The sequence below is a fragment of the Schistocerca serialis genome, chromosome 9 (assembly GCF_023864345.2).
Source record: "Schistocerca serialis cubense isolate TAMUIC-IGC-003099 chromosome 9, iqSchSeri2.2, whole genome shotgun sequence".
In the NCBI taxonomy this organism is placed as follows: domain Eukaryota; kingdom Metazoa; phylum Arthropoda; class Insecta; order Orthoptera; family Acrididae; genus Schistocerca; species Schistocerca serialis.
In genome coordinates, this window is record NC_064646.1 from 293,253,189 (window position 1) to 293,269,952 (window position 16,764).

The following is a 16,764-nucleotide window of genomic DNA, read 5'->3' on the forward strand; positions in this document are numbered from 1 at the left end:
TTTCTTCATTTATATTCATACAAGTAGTAACAATAACAACAACAATTATAATAATAGTAATAATCTTTGCTGCTATTCAGGTAATCTATGAAGGATTTCAAATGGACCTTAAAATGGCACACATACGTTTCATAAAGGGACAGAAGAACAGATAAAGAGGTCTTTTTGGAAAAGGTTGAGATGGACCTCACAACAGAAGTTTAAGCAAAAGAGGTGTATTAAAGGCAAAGAACATGTACCCCATTCTGGAAAAATGACAGATAAAAAGAATGTAGGACCTAACTGCCACTGTCCTCTTAAATGTTTTGAGAAAATAGGTGAAAGCAATTTCTGGCAAATGTTCAAAACATTATGGGAAAGTGGAGACTTTGATATTAACCAAAGGAATCTTTTTGTGTCTGTATGGAAGAATGCATTTATTTTTGTATATTTTAAATGTTACAGTCTCTTTCTTGTTCACTTTATGTCTGTATCGAAAAATATACGTGTTAAAAGCCATCCAGAACAAAATGGGCATTAGAATAAAGTTATTAGATTTGTTGGACCTGTTGAGTGTATTCTATTGCCCCTATACAGTAATACCTTTGTACCCCAAGATAAGGAGTGGACTAACATCACACATAAGAACATTGCGTTCTTGACAAATTTGATTTGATCTTGAGACTGACAATCAACGCATTTTCACCTAAAGAGAGTGACAAATGTAAAATAACCCCACATTTATCTGGAAAACACTGCTTATCAAATAGGATTTTAATTTGTGTTTAATATGTATTAGCATCTCAAATCCGTTCAAAAAGTAATCCAGTATTTTCATGCCTGCATAGTTTGGTCCCTTCTGCGTCAATCCCCGTTTTTGGTTTATGTTATATTTAAAATAGCTGCTGTTTTTCCATTATGACGAACTCTTGACAAATACTATAAACAGGACTAACAACACTGTGTGACTGATGCACTGCTGCACATCATAAATCCTTAATAAGAATGTTTTTAGTCAACTGATTACTTTTTGTGTAAATGTGAAATCACTCCAGAATATTATTGTGCCACCAGTCACACACAGAAAGTTTAATGAGATTAAATATATGGAATGTCTACTTGCCCCTGTTCTATTCAAGTTCTTATACATCTGTACACCCAGATATTATGAACAGGTTTTACACACTGCCAATTTTGCTAGCGAAATAAAATAATCATTTTTACATAAATGTACTACAATTTTTTATTTTCTGTTCCATGTGTTGATGCTCTGCATCAAATGGACAGTTCACAATATTCTGGACAAGATAAGTGTATTTCAATTAGTTAAAGTGGCATATGACATGAACGGTAATTATATGTAGTTTCAAAACATAACAAAATTAACACCAGAAATCTATATACCAACACCAGTTTTACAGTGAAAACGGAAACTTTCTTCTCTCCCCCCCCCCCCCCCCTCCAAAGCATTATGAAAATATTTACCAAGGGTACTTACACCTAGAATTCATGAATCATATCTGGCAACACTGCCAAAATTATTCACAAATTGCTGCCAACAATGATTGGACATGCAGTTCAAGCCACATGCCTACCACTTCAAGCTGATTTTTCTGTGATGAAGCTGTGGAACAATGCCTTCTGGATTGGGAATTACTATACTCTAATTTCATCATCAAATAAATCTATTTTGATAATCAATTCTCATGTAATTATGTTTGTTTCTGAAATAAGTATTCAGTTAAGTTTCATTTAGTTGGGCATGTGACGAGCCTGTTCCTACTTCAAACTACTGGCTAAGTCTAGTGGTCATGTCTCATACACCTGGGATGTAATCTGGCAAAATTGGAGGAAGAAGCTACTACCGGGTGAAGAAAAAAAACATTGTAAAGTAAAATAGTACGTGAGAGGCTGAGAATGTCACCAAAAGAAGAAAAGTAGTGCAACATTGTCAGCAAAGGAAGAGCAACACAAAAGGGATGCCGAAAGGTTAACTTTGTCAGCGAGAGTGAGAAAAACTTAAGAAGCAGTAACAAGACATAAGTGTTCATAAATGTTCTCCTCAAGTATTGGGAAAACCAGTTCGCAGAGCTAAAAAAGCACTACTAATGCACCTAATAAACAGGCAATAATGCTACAACAAATCTACTGCAAATTTTCACAACAAAAAATAAAAAAGATTTGTTGGAGAAACATCAAGCAAGGAGAGATCGGATAACATTGCAGGAGCCTGCATGATATCCATGATGTGATTCAGCTTTTTATGTCTGTCATATTAACAATTATCATTACTCTGAATCTAACACAGACCTGCATGCTATCTCAGTTGTTGTGCTGCATACATACAATGAGATGGAGAAGAATAATTTTGTAAAAACCAACAATGTACTCTTTGTGTGGACAGGTAACAAAGACAAATGTGTTCTGACTGACGATACTGATGTAGTGTCTGCTTTATGTGAAGCAAAACCAGGCAGGAGGGATGAACAGTTTTTTGCTTTGGGGATTTCTGAGTACAATATGTGGTAAGTAGTTGGGTTAAGTATAATGTTGCCTTGTTTGATATTTAATGTCTGTTTATGAATGTAGTCTAATTGCACTGTTGCTTTGTTTGACATTTAATACCCCTTTATGAATGGAGCCTTATAGGGTAGTTGTAGATCTCATTTCAACATCTTTTCAGTGCACCGAGCGAGGTTGATGCGGTCAACAATCAAATGATGAAAACCCATCAAATGCAACAACAGACCCCTCAGCAACATACTCCTGAATTAATCTGAGCAATTCATTGATTATGAACCAACTTCAGAACATTCTGTCCCCAAAATAACAGCCCTCCAAACCCATAATCCCACTGCAGACTCCCCCCTTTTGGGAGCAGACTCATTAATTTCCACAATGACCCCCCCCCCCCCCCCCCCAAGATCCCCAATACTTTAAATACTAAATACTCCCCACAAACTTCTCAACAAAGCGACTACAAAATTACAGTACATTCACTCACCCGACATTCATGCACACACAACTACACAAGACAACTCATCAAGATTGCCACAAGTTTCCCCAAGTGAAATTACCTGATTTCCAGACAAGTTTTAGCATTTTTCCCTGACAAATTTTGAGATCTCAAGGGTAAGTTAAGACATAAGTTGACAATTTGTCTTTTCAGCTACGGTACAAAAAACAATGGTGTAAACAAGGAAATTTCTAAAAACAAACTTGCAAGCAAATGGTGTTAGCTGATGTGAGCAAAAATCTTAAGTACTAACATCAACATCTTTTGTAACAAACTGTTTTTAAATGGAGATAACAAGCCAAATGGTATATGTGTTTGATTAAGGCCAATGATGTCATTTTATAATAAAATGAAACACATTTGGTGACTAGAATACTTATTTCCTTGGAGTCCCTAGACAGATTTAAAATACCTTCACTGATTTCAGAAATAACCTAAGAAAAAAGTAGGACTCTTGAAAGAAGAGTATAAGAGGGGAAGAACTGTGTAAACCAACACTGTAGGTGACCGACAATAAAATGGTGGTTCTACTACATTTGTTCTTGTGAGTTATTACTACTAATTTACACATATTTTGTGATTTTTCTTTTGAGAAATATATGAATACACAGCATACAACCTGCCATGGACTGACAATTATCTTCTTCTTATCATCTATACTTTCTAACATATTATATATAAAAACAAAGATGAGGTGACTTACCGAACAAAAGAGCTGGCAGGTCGATGGACACACAAACAAACACAAACATACACACAAAATTCAAGCTTTCGCAACAAACTGTTGCCTCATCAGGAAAGAGGGAAGGAGAGGGGAAGACGAAAGGAAGTGGGTTTTAAAGGAGAGGGTAAGGAGTCATTCCAATCCCGGGAGCGGAAAGACTTACCTTAGGGGGAAAAAAGGACAGGTATACACTCGCACACACGCACATATCCATCCACACATACAGACACAAGCAGACATATTTTGAAATATGAGAATCAGATCCAAACAAACCACTTCTCATTCCTCCCAGCCTCTTGTCGGCAGCTGCTAGGCTAGTGGCAAGAAGTGATGGCAGCACTGACTGCAAGCTAAGGGGAGTGGTTACAAGGAGAGAAGCAGTCGTAATGAGGGAGTAGGGAAGCACTGCACATACTCAGGTGCACGCTGCCAGTGACGATGCATAATACATCAGTAAAACAATCCATTTCATCTACCGAGACAAAAACAACATCATTTCTCCTGTGCCTCCCCCCCCCCCCCCCCCCAGTATTTTCCTGGAGTGTTTGATATTCCCTGATTTCCAGAACCTGTGGCAACCCTGCTTTTACTCCAACAATAAGCAATCTTCATAAGGTGTCTAAAAGCTAGTTTAGACTTTCCAGACCACATTTCTCTTCTACTGGAATGTCACAACCTGTCCTTGCTACATCTCCAACAATATAGATATTGTTAGTGTGCCCAGTGAAACACTCGCTAACACATACTTCGGTCGTACTCATGGCATAGAACAAATTTAGCAATTAATCCTGTTATTTGCAAAAAAAAAAAAAAAAAACGAATTGTAGAACACATATCTACACCCATAGTATCAGTCAGGTCATCCTTATTCATTGGCACAGATAAATCCACACCTACAAAAGAACAGCAAACATCTCAAAATTGCCCTGAATGAAAAATAACTCTGCCCAAATATAATGAAATTTAAAATTTATAAAGGATTACCTAATAGATTACAAACACTCACTGTCAGAGCAAATGACAATGAATAAATTAAAATGTGAACATAAAATTTTCAAAACCACAACCTACAATGAAATGTGTACACAATTTCTTTCTTTTAATGTTATATTCATTTATTTACATTATTTACGATTTATTATCCATGGTGCAGAAATACATCAATTTTATCATCTATGACTTAAATATAGCATCACTAGTCAAATTCAACGAGTTGCATCCCATTCTTCAGTTAACCTCAAATTCGCAACAAAATTTCAGAAGATTCTCCCAAGTTACCCTTGTCTTTCACTTCACATGCCGAACAGATGTAAACCAAATTATTTTATATAGAAAAATAAAATTCTATCTTGTCATTAGTGGTTATCCTAACTCTATTAGCTGCTATAATTTTTGTAAATTAAAAGTTACATGACAACTATTAAACAGCAGGAGCAATGAATGGTAGGTTTAACTTTTAAATGTCTGCATTTTGATGCTTTTTTTAAAAGGAAAATAAAAACATTGTCAGGAAAAGCATCCTTTTATAGTCCTAAATTACACATAAAACAAGAAAAGCTTTGTGAGTAGAACGGGCTTTTAATGTTCTTCTTAAAGTATAACCAATTCCATGAGTGTTTCTTTTTTATGACAGTTCATGATCTTCTTGATCAGCCAATAAGCTTGACTAATATTCAGGCAACAGTAGATTTCTGGTACTCTTTATGATGTACACTATTTGTGGAGTCACAGTGGTAACCCACTGGACACACATTCTGGGGCATGGCGATTCAAATCCCTATCTGGCCATCCAGATTTATGTTTTCCACAGTGTTAAAGCATAATGTTCCTACTCTGGTTCCTTGCCACATATACAGGAATATTTTTCTTCTGGGCCCACCAAGCCACTCTTCGTTAGTATGTTCACAAGGGAATTATTAAAAATGTTTGGTGTATTCGTGTATGTTTCATCAGCTACTTCAATAACTGAATTATCCTCTTACTGAAAAAAAAATCTTTGGTTATCCACGATGATTCATTTTTGTGTTTGGAATAGCAGAGAAAACTGTATAGGCAACAAGATTGTACACAAGACGGCCTTCGCAGTAAATTCAAACTACAGAGGCATTCTTCAATAGCAGTCTGCAAGTGCCAGTTAAAGAACCAGAATTGAGAAATAAGGTCCTGAAACTCAATATCTGAAGCACAGCATTGTACAGAAATGAAACATGGGTCAGTCAGAAACCTGGTAAAGAAGATGCTGGAAGCAGATGAGTGTCCCAGGAGACGAAGCAGAAAACTGAAAAAATATATAAACTGCAATTCAAAGAGGAGCTAAAAAAATATGTCTAGAAGGAAATCTCTGGAAAATACTTGATGTGGCACATTCAATGAGTCCTGTAATAGTTGTAGTGACAGACAGAACAGGAAGGGGGAGTGCGAGGTTTGTTAACATTTATTTTACTCTCTCTGTGTCCTTCCTCCTTCACCATCCATGCCTAACGTCTACAGCTTGTGGTCTAGTGGCTAGCATTGCTGCCTCTGGATCACGGGTTCCCGGGTTCGATTCCTGGCCGGGTTGGGGATTTTCTCTGCCTGTCGACTGGGTGTTTGTGTTGTCCTCATCATTTCATCATCATCATTTGTGACAGTGGTTAGACTGGACTGTGTACAAATTGGGACTCTGTAAGGACACTGATGACCATGCAGGTGAGCGCCGCACAAACCAAGTATCATCAACATCCACACCTAAGAAAAAATTTAATTACTTTATCCTCTATTTACTAATTTTTTCCCTTCTACTTTTAGGCATTTATCTTTTCATCACTAGATGCAGTTCATCATAATTATTTGTGAGATGAAATCTTACCTTCTACATATATGAACATGAAATTCTGGGTGGTTTCTCTTCCCAACACTATTTCAATCTATTATCATAGCTCTTTCTCTTCTAATTTTGCGTTTTATGCCCAATAAACAAACAAATGTCTCTAAAAGCTAGAAAATCATTACCTTTTCCATTCTTTCTACTTCAGATGCCTCAAGTTATCAAGGAAGTTTATGACCTCTCAATAAGCAATAAAGTGACATTGAACATAAAGAAAACTAATGCCATGAATTTCAGTTTGAAGAGGGAAAATGACAACATTAAATTAAATGTAGATGGCACCACTATAGACTGTGTAACAAATGCAAAATTTCTAGGAATGAATATTGATTCTCAGTTGAAGTGGTGTGGACACACAAAGGTACTTGCCAACAGTATGTCACCAGCATGTTATGCCCTTAGAATACTATCATCAGTGTGTAACATGCAATGTCTTTTAGTTGCATACAATTCATATGTACACTCAATTCTTTGCTATGGCATTCTTTTTTGGGGAACAAAGGCACAAAATATGAACACAATTTTCAAACTACAGAAAAGAGCCACAAGAATCATAACCAAAAATGGTAGTCAAGCTCATTGCAAAGATGTGTTCAAAACACTGGGGATTTTAACTGCTCCGTGTGAATACATTCACCAGTCAGTTGCACACATTAAAAATAACGTTGGTAACTATTGCACTCGAATTTGCCATAAAAGAAATTGCAAAAATACACTTATTTAAAAAGGCAGCTAAAAAATACATGTTATGCAATACGTTTTATACATTGAAGGATTACTTAGATAAAACAAAGTAGGGCTTTGGTAAAAAAACATGTTATACAAATAATAATAATAATGATGTTCTGTATTTTTTCCTTCTTTTTTCCTTTTCTATAAAAACTTATCCCCAAGCTACGCATTGCACAACACTAACATTTCTTCCTCTTTCTGAGCTCAACATCTCACTCATTATAGGGGGATGCTGACTCAGTTTTTCAGGATAGCATATGGGAAGCTGTGGTACAGAAAATGGCCCAGAGATCACCAGTGTGTGTGTGTGTTTGTGTGTGTAATGAGTGAAGTGTTATGAAACAATGCATGAATAGTGTGTGCAGTGACTGATAGTGAGATATGAGTGAACGGTGTGGCATTACATTATTAAATAAGTTATTTGTAAAAAAAAAAAGTATTTTATACAAGGAGTAAATCTAATGACTGTCTCTAACTAGAAGTATGGAGTAGTAGTAGTAGCAGTAGTAATATAATAACTGTCACGTGATCCCCCTTATCTCATACTACATACTATTGCTCATTATGTTTTGAGTTTACACAATTCAGTATTTAGAAGAAAGAAGAGTTGCCCCACTGTTTCAAATTTAATTATTATAAATTCAATTATTTTTTAACAAGGGCTGACTGATTTGCAACAAATTACAGACGCAATGTTAAGGTACAGTTGTCAATTTATCTGCAAAGGGAACTTTGTGTTTTTCCTTACTGCAATTGCACATAACTAGCAAATATTAATATCTCACAAAAACTTACTGTCTCCATAGTGATTCCATTACTCGTGAAATGCTAAAATCTTACATTAAGACGAATTAAAAAAAAAAAACTTTTTCTTGCACTACACACACATGTGGAGCATGAAGTATTTGGAATATATTATAAGGATTTACAATTCACTGATGGTCAAATTACGAGAGTCAAATGTAAGTGAATCACTATAGAAACTGTGTAATCTATTATTGTTATTTCAAAAAGGTATTGTCTCGGACAGCATTTTCATAATTGTGAAAATTCAACTGTCACTCACCAATGCAGGCGCAATTCTTTCAAATTTGTCATTGACCATGTAGTGGGAGTACACAGCCATCATCATCATCAGCAAGAGGACTATATTTGCTCCTTGTTTGACAGAATCTGCAGCACAATTGATATATATTATACTACCACCAGAATAAATTATCAAATGATATCTTACTGGCGTAGAAGTGTGCATTTAGAGAAAGGGACAGATAGAGAACTCAAAAAATTGTTATATTTTTAAGTAATAGAATACGTTTACTTACTGCTTGGAAAAAAGGCCATCGCTAGCCCACAAATTATTTCTAGTGTACCTACTGCCCTACGATACCATTTTGATGGTACTTTAAAATCTAGCAACTCGGAAAGAGGAAATACTTTCGCGTACTTGACGTATTCCTTCCTCTGAAACAAAAATAAGAACATAATTAAGACACAGTATTTCTGACTACTGGTTCTGAGGATTAAGTATTTTATTCCAGTGACAAGAGGTGGATATTGTCAGTTCAGTTTCTACTCTGCCTCATTCATTTGTGTTTTAGAGTGCATAGAGTACATCACGCCTGCATAATTTGCGTCAGATTATAGAATCAGCTGCTCTTTAAATAACTCGAAATCCCGTCTGGCCCACATTTTCTTTCACATGACTTCGCCAAAGGCATTTTGCCAAGGTCATCTGCACAAGAGTTAAAAACGTTGTTCTCGTCGGGCCACTAAACCTTATTCCATAAAGGCAAATACTGATTCCTTAACAATGCTTTAATGGTTCTTGACAACAATTACGGACCCTACAACGTAGACAACTTGCCACACATCAGTGTTTGTAGGGTGGTCGCGAAACAGGAGCTGAAGAATCATACTTTCATACATTTCCTTAAAAATCTCACAAAAATATAAAATTTAATTAATTTACCAAATCTTTGTGAAGATCCTTGCTGATGATTGAAGTCATTTTCATTATACCCACAAATATAAAAAATATTCCAAGCAGCACAGATAAACTTTTCAACACAATCGACCCCATGTTGGCCACTAGCGCTAATTTTACATATCGCACACATTAGAACTTCGCATTCTATGTTATTGCTTCCGTAACGATGAGCGGTGATTGGTGCTAATACGTGAGTCCAAACACGAGATCACCTGTCAGTTATTTCCAAAAAATTCGAGTGTTTCTGAACTATAGTGCACAGATCAATGATAATCGTAGGAACACCATACCGCGAATTTAAAATTACGCGAAGGTACTGAAACCAGAGCAAATCCACAGCCTTCTATATCACAGAGTGAAGACTAGGGAGTACATTAATAGACGGAGTTGTCAAAAACTTTGGGAGGTGGGAAGTTCTGTGACAGGATTCATAATTACATTAAAGGCTCTAGTGGTGCTATGATGTTTATGTATTATCGACATTACAGAATTTCATAATGTCTTGTAAACCGCATGTAGCTTAAAAATATGTATTTTTCTGAACAGGCGCAATTTTATTAAGGCAGTTGTCGCTACATTCGTCACGGGTAGTAAAATGAGCAGACCTAAACGTTATTTCGTCAATAACAATGAAGAATGGAAAAGTAGAGAATTCGCAGTTGCACCGAGTGACTGGTTGCCAAAAATCAACGAACGCGTCAATGAATGCCTTAAACAACAACCCCCATCAGCAAGAGATGTGGACGGTGGTTTGTATGTTAGCGGTGCCGGCGTCGCTTACATGCTATATCATTTGAGCACCAACCCACATTTTGGAGAAAACAAAGAAAAATTTTGCAACTTGGGGCTGAAATATATGAAGTATGCTCTCGAATATGCTGGACGCAAAGAGAATGATCCACAGGAAAGATCAGCATTTCTACTGGGAAATGCTGGAACTTACGCAGTCGCCGCGGTACTCTACCGGTCTGTTGGTAAGTGATGAAGTATGCCGAAGAATTCGATACGTATTGTACCTCGAATTTAGTTGTGACACCGTGACGCACATAAGCATATTTCGTATAGATGTAAAATATTTTGTCTTTGGTAATCATAGTTCTTAACTTTAAAGCTGGGAACGGGCTTCCGTTTTTGCTTCTGGCATTCAATCTGTTGCGCACATATGTCTTGGCATATTTAAGTTGGAGTTACACAAATTGGAAACAAGCAGAAGCAACAAATAACTGGATCCCCGTGTTATCAAATACGGAAGCTTTCAGTTTAACAAAAACATTCTGGTATTCCGAAAGCTTGTATCAACTCATTCAGTGGTGTCACACAATATACTGCAGCAGAAATGTTGGTAATGTCCTACAGAGCCTTCATATATGTAGCTGAAAGTTGGCGAAAAATGGGCTAGGCATAAAGGCACGGAGGTATGGTCTGTAGAACAAGGTGCCTCACGGACTGTAAAAATACTTTGTTGTACATGAAACACCTGCGACGGTTGATACCCTGGCCAGAAGGTGATGATGTAAATGACTTGGATGTAGGACTAAGTATTTTTTGTATATAAGAAGGATTACATGTATATTTAATTTATTTTCATAAATTTTGTAAATGCCGGAATTGGAAAAAATGTTTCTGTGGTAGGCCTAATGATAAGTTGTAAGCTCTACGATAGGCCTAAGATGACAGTTGTAGTGGGTCAACAGTACCTACTGATACTGGATGCCTGCTTTGCCCCATGACTATTTCGTTATTCATTTTTAAATATGTTTGTGCCCTAACTCTCAATGTTGCCAAGATGTTGAACTACAAAAAAGTGGAAAACTACAGTTTTTACAAAATTAATAACTGCATTTATGAGACTTACATGCAATCAGATTTATATAGTTCCATAGAAAGGCATAACAAACCCAATACATTTTTGCAGCATTATAGCTCAGTAGTACTGGTATCACGAAAGAGAAATAAAATATTCTGATGGAAAACAAGCAACAACATTCTGTGTGAAGTTCTTGAACAGCAGTGTATGCTGATCATTATGCTAATGTACAGTTCACATAAGCATCAGATTCACCAATGTTGTCTATAAAAATATGTAGGATATACTTCAGTGTTCTATTTCATTCACACTGAATTAATCAAAAGAGCAGGATGGCCTTTTTTGGGTTAAACTCTCTTAATTTGTGCTGACTATACAGTTTCAAGATGAGTAATGGTGCCCTGGTGTTCATGATTCAGAATTATTCCCATAGATAGTTTGCAAAAAGAGAGATGTCAAATATACATACTCTGTATTATAAGGAAAAGTCTTTCCTTCTCATCCCGCAGTTCTGAGTGGCTTTTCTGATCTGTAACTCTTTCCCTAAACCTCTCCAGTTTGTTTCCTGTATCCCTCTTCCCTCCCGTTCAACTATTCTGGCAGAAGAAGGCACCACTGGCTCCGAAAGCTTGTAAACGTTAAATACTTTAGCGTCTGTGTTTCCCTGCCGCTGCTTGTTGAGTAGATATTTTATGTATCCATTTACATAATACTATGTTGACAGATGTCTGGGTTGAATTACATGATAGGCCCGTACCCATTAAGTACAATGTTTTTTACCTTCATAATCTGGTTTATGCAGTATGCCAATTAATTAAACAGATGTTGAGAATGGACACATGCCATCACAATTACACTAGACTTGCAAAGTTCTATTTTTCAGTACCACTCACTACATGCAAGCATAGTTTCCTATGATTTCCATAAGTCACGTTCTGTGAATGGCAGAATAGGTCCTTCAGCTGTGTTAAAGTCTGTTAATTCTCATTTTCTCACCCACTAGTGCTGATAAAGAATACACTAGTGATCTTACTATTAATGTGATGTTAACCCATTAACTGCCATGATCCTCATTTAGGGCTCTGTCCTTGTATTTCAGATAGTGCTGGCAGCAGTTGTTAGTATTTTGCATTGTTGTCTTGGCATTTATCAAGCTTGTGTATTGCTTGTGAGTTTGTTGCTGTTAAATGAGTAAGCTGTACAGTACAGGATTATTTGTGTAAAGAAGTAAAGTTTTTCAGAATTACAAGAGTTGAACATTTTCAAAACAGTGTAAGTTATTTATTATGTAAATAACTTGCAGTAATGGTATGTTCTGTAATCATTGTAGAATATATCATTCGATTATTTCTGAGGTTTATTTTCCTCTCTGAATTTCGATCCCCATTTGGGGCTCATGGCATGTTCCACCTGAAACAACATTTTCTTTTTCCCACCTAGGCCCAGAGAATTACTATAAAGCAATTTCTGTAAGGCAAGTTGGAGGAATTGTAAATGACACAAATTTCATGGCTTCTTCTTATGATGAGGATGAAGGGAATGAGACCATTGACATTGGCTAGCTCCCTTCAGATTGTAAAGACAAGCTATCTGGATGTGGTGATGAAATATATTGGAAGATACTCTTCCAGCTGATGTACCAGGTGGCTGATGTACCAGGTGCCTTGGAAGTTCATACTAATGAAGAAAGAGAGGATGAGGAAAATGCAGGCCATTACAAGAAGAAAATGAGAGCTAATATCACTCTATTTGGACAACAGAAGATGCAACTTGCAATAAAACCTACCCTGATCTAGCATAAATTGAACGAAGATAATGTAGTTCGGTAGCAGTTGGGTCATTCCATGTCAAGTCACCCAAGCCTGGACACCAACCATGTCAGATTTTGATGAAACTTGGTACAATTACTTCTTTTATCATCCTGAAAGCACTTGTAAAATTGTTTTGCTCTATCTCTTATAGTTTTTTTTTATAAATTTTTAAAGTTTTTAGATTTGGCGTTGTTTCAGCAGTCGGAAATCGTAACTTAAACGTGTCCTCACAACTAAAAAAGTTTGTATGTTAAAGAATACTCAAGATATCAGTATGAAATTTTGGAATAAGTTTGTGTATTATATCTAAATGTTAAAAAAAATTACCATAAAGATATATTAAAATCTTCCAAATGAAAAAAAATTACAAGTAGTTGTTGGTTTTTTTGTTGTTGTTTAGTTTTACAAAAACTGCAATATCTAGAGTCTCAGACCTGATAGAAAGCTCAAATTTGTTTTAAAATACTCTTAATTGTATAGGCTATTAGATAAAAGAAAAATTATGTTAGCTTTTTAACCTGTTCAATAGTTATCTAATTTTTTAAATAATATTAATTATATTTTAAAAATAAAAAGTACCAAGTGACTTAGACACCAAAAATAAGTTTTTGTCTTCTTGGAGTAACAATGTATGCTTGGATTTTGTTTTGTTATTCCTGTGTTTTGAAGTAAAAAATTATTACAGTGTTAAATAGTGCTTGGATAGTATTTTATTAAGTTTATTCGAACTTTCAGTAAGTACTGTTACTTAGTTTACAGAGATTCTTTTCCAATATCCTATAAAAGTAACCAGAACAGTAATCAGACCAAAAGTGAAATCAGTATGTCAGATATTCAAACCTATAGCTTAGGGTTATTTAAAAAATCTGACTGTTTCCAAACAACCTACACACCTTCAAAAAAGTTACAACCGGTACCTGAATTGAGTGAGGAAGAAAAAAATTTGATTCACTTACGATCTGGAATTAATCTGTGTGAATTTAAGAATATATGTTCACACCACAGCTACTACTTTTTAAATGTTTTTGAAAAGTATCAAACAACATGTATAGACCCACTAAAAAAAACACAAAAGCCCATCAAAAAAATCATTGAGAAGTGTAGGCTTGGATCTTTCTAAACAATTACTGACAAAAAATAGTAGCATAAAACCTGGACAAAAGCTTTGCTCAACATGCCGTAACTTTTGTGAGGAAAAATTAAGAGTTGAAGTCAATGAAAGTGAAACAGATGATGAAGTCATGGTTGAATTAGAATCATTGGAATCCAGAAATGAATCCCTCGTACAAACAAACATTGCTCTTGATAATTTAGGTTTAACACCGATAAAGCTTCATGGCTTGTCAGAACAAAGTAAAGGGTCTTATTTTAAAAGGAAGGTTAGTAGTATTGAAAAGACTGCAAAAAAGGCGGTTTCAAAAGCATTAAAATATGATGCACCAAGTTCTGATGATGACGAAGAAGATACAAGTGTGGTTGAGAAAGCAAAGGATTTTGATGTAATGATTTCTCTTATAAAAGAGAAGATGTCAGCTGTTGGAGGTCTAGAAAAATCCAGATTCTGACCTTGGCTCCAGATTCTTGGACTCGAAATAAAGTGATGAAAGAATTTAATGTAAGTGAGTACATGGTGCGACAAGCTAGAAAGCTAAAATCTGAAAAGGGTATTTTGGAAACTCCTGATCCAAAAAAAGGTAAACTCTTTCTGAAAATACAGTAAGACTTGTAACAGATTTTTATGAAAAGGATGAAAGTTCCCGAGTGCTACCTGGAACAAAAGACAAAGTAAGTGTTCAAAAAAATGTGTACATGCAAAAAAGACTCATTTTGTGTAACCTGAGAGAACTCTATTATTCTTTCAAATGGGATAATACCGCGGTAGAAGTAGGATTTTCAAAATTTTGTTTCGTGACACCTAAATGGTGTATCCTTGCTGGTGCTGCAGGCACACACACTGTATGTGTATGCAGTATCCACCAGAATATTAAACTATTATTGGATGCTGTGAAAATTGAATAATCTTATAAAGACCTAATTAAGATGCTTGTGTGCAACACGGAAAACCAAAACTGCATGCTCTACATCATTGCGACAGCTGTCCTGCAAATGCTGCACTAACTGAGTACTTAACTGAAAAACTAAGTGAAGATTATGATTTAGAAGAAGAAATTGTAATCAGTCAGTGGGTTAACACAGACAGGGCAGAAATGATCAAACAGTCTTATCAGTGTTGAAGACTACATTTCTTTATTGGTTAGGTCATTGGAAAAGCTCACCCCGCACTGGTTTATAGCAAAATCCCAATCAGCAGCCTTTAAAAGATTGAAAGAAGACCCACCACCCAAAACAGCAATTATTATGATGGATTTCAGTGAAAATTATTCCTTTGTTATACAAAATGAGATCCAAAGTTACCACTGGAATAGAGGTGGTTGTACTCCACACCCAGTTGGAGTTTTCCTAGGAAATGAGGAAAACAATGTTTTTGTTTCCAACCACTGTTTTATTAGTGATGACCAAGAACATGACACTGGTTTTGTTAACTTTGTACAAAAAGAAATTACAAAGTGGCTGTCATTACATCATACTGACATTGACTCAGTTCACTACTTTACAGATGGTTGTGCTGGGCAGTACAAAAATAGAAAAAGTTTTAAAAATTTGACTGAACACTTGAGAGACTTTAATTTGAAGGCCCAACACTCTTTTTTTGCAACAAGTCATGGGAAGTCAATTTGTGATGGCCTAGGAGGAACTATTAAAAGAATTTTAAGGAAAGCCAGTCTACAGCTTTCAGAGGAACAAATAATGACAGCAATCGATGTGTGCAAGTTTTGTGAAAAAAAATATTGAAAACATTCATTTTCACTTTATTGACAAAAAAGAAGCTGATTTGCTACGATTAAAACTAGAAAAACGTTTTTCAGCAACCCGAACCATTCCTGGAACTAGAAGTTTTCATAACTTCAAACCACTTCCAACAAACAACCTTGAAATTAGAAGGACTACAGATAGTGTAAAACCCTCCTTAGTCTTTTCTTTCCATTCTTCTTCTGATTGGGTTCATGTTGAACCATGCAAATCATGATGGTAACTGGTACTTTGGACAGGTAAAAACAATATTCAATGATGAAGAAGATGCAGAAATTCTATTTCTACATCCTTCAGGACCAGCTGCATCATTTTATTGGCCTGAAAGAGAAGACTCTCGCATAGTGCCTTTGGAGCACATAGTCTGTGTAGTAGACGCACCTCAATCAAGTGGCACTGGAAGAATGTATTACTTCAAAAAAGACTGTATCAAAAGAACTGAAAGCTCTTGGATGAAGTGGAAAAACAGTTTGAATCAGCATTAATTTTTATTAAAAAGACAAAATTACTCAAAAAATTCAATGTTTCAAGCAATCAGTTGGGTTATACATAAGTGTTGTAAGAACACTATCTTTGTACATAATTCTAATGTAATCTACTATAATTAATAAACATGTTAAAAAGCCATCATTATTTTTGTTTTATCATGTAGCCTATATGTTTAAGAGTAAATTAAAACAAATTTGAGCATTCTATCAGGTCTGAGACTCTAGATATTGCAATTCTTATAAAACAAAACATCCGTTAAAAAAAATAAAAAAAATACATATATATTTTTTTCATAGAAAATATTAATATATTTTAATAGTATCATTTTTATCTTCAAATATGTATAATAAATAAACTTGCTGCAAAAATTCATGATGTTATCTAAAGGAGTTTTTAAGATAAGCAATTTTAAAGTTTTGAATACAAATTAAATTTACCATTTCCAAAGGTTCGGAAAACGAAAACATAAAAACTTTAAAAAA

The 16,764-nt window shown here is 35.4% G+C and overlaps 2 protein-coding genes across 4 annotated transcripts in view; one reads left to right on the forward strand and one right to left on the reverse strand.

The window, feature by feature from the left end:
- Positions 1–9,576, reverse strand: part of LOC126419781 (novel acetylcholine receptor chaperone) — a 51,244-nt gene extending 41,668 nt beyond the window's left edge. Inside the window, exons 1-3 of one of the 2 annotated variants that reach the window (XM_050086958.1) lie at positions 9,287–9,576; positions 8,640–8,778; positions 8,384–8,490 (exon numbers count right to left, since the gene is read on the reverse strand). In XM_050086958.1, coding sequence (XP_049942915.1) covers positions 8,384–8,490; positions 8,640–8,778; positions 9,287–9,397 — 357 coding nt within the window. In that variant the 5' untranslated portion in view covers positions 9,398–9,576. Of the gene's footprint in view, positions 1–8,383; positions 8,491–8,639; positions 8,779–8,895; positions 9,150–9,286 lie in introns of those variants that run through there. The other variant, XM_050086959.1, reaches the window with a different exon arrangement.
- The window catches only part of LOC126419779 (lanC-like protein 3), a 93,600-nt gene continuing 86,316 nt past the window's right edge, over positions 9,481–16,764 (forward strand). The window contains exons 1-2 of one of the 2 annotated variants that reach the window (XM_050086956.1): positions 9,481–9,617; positions 9,851–10,278. In XM_050086956.1, the coding sequence (XP_049942913.1) occupies positions 9,571–9,617; positions 9,851–10,278 (475 nt within the window). In that variant the 5' untranslated portion in view covers positions 9,481–9,570. Of the gene's footprint in view, positions 9,711–9,850; positions 10,279–16,764 lie in introns of both variants that reach the window. The other variant, XM_050086957.1, reaches the window with a different exon arrangement.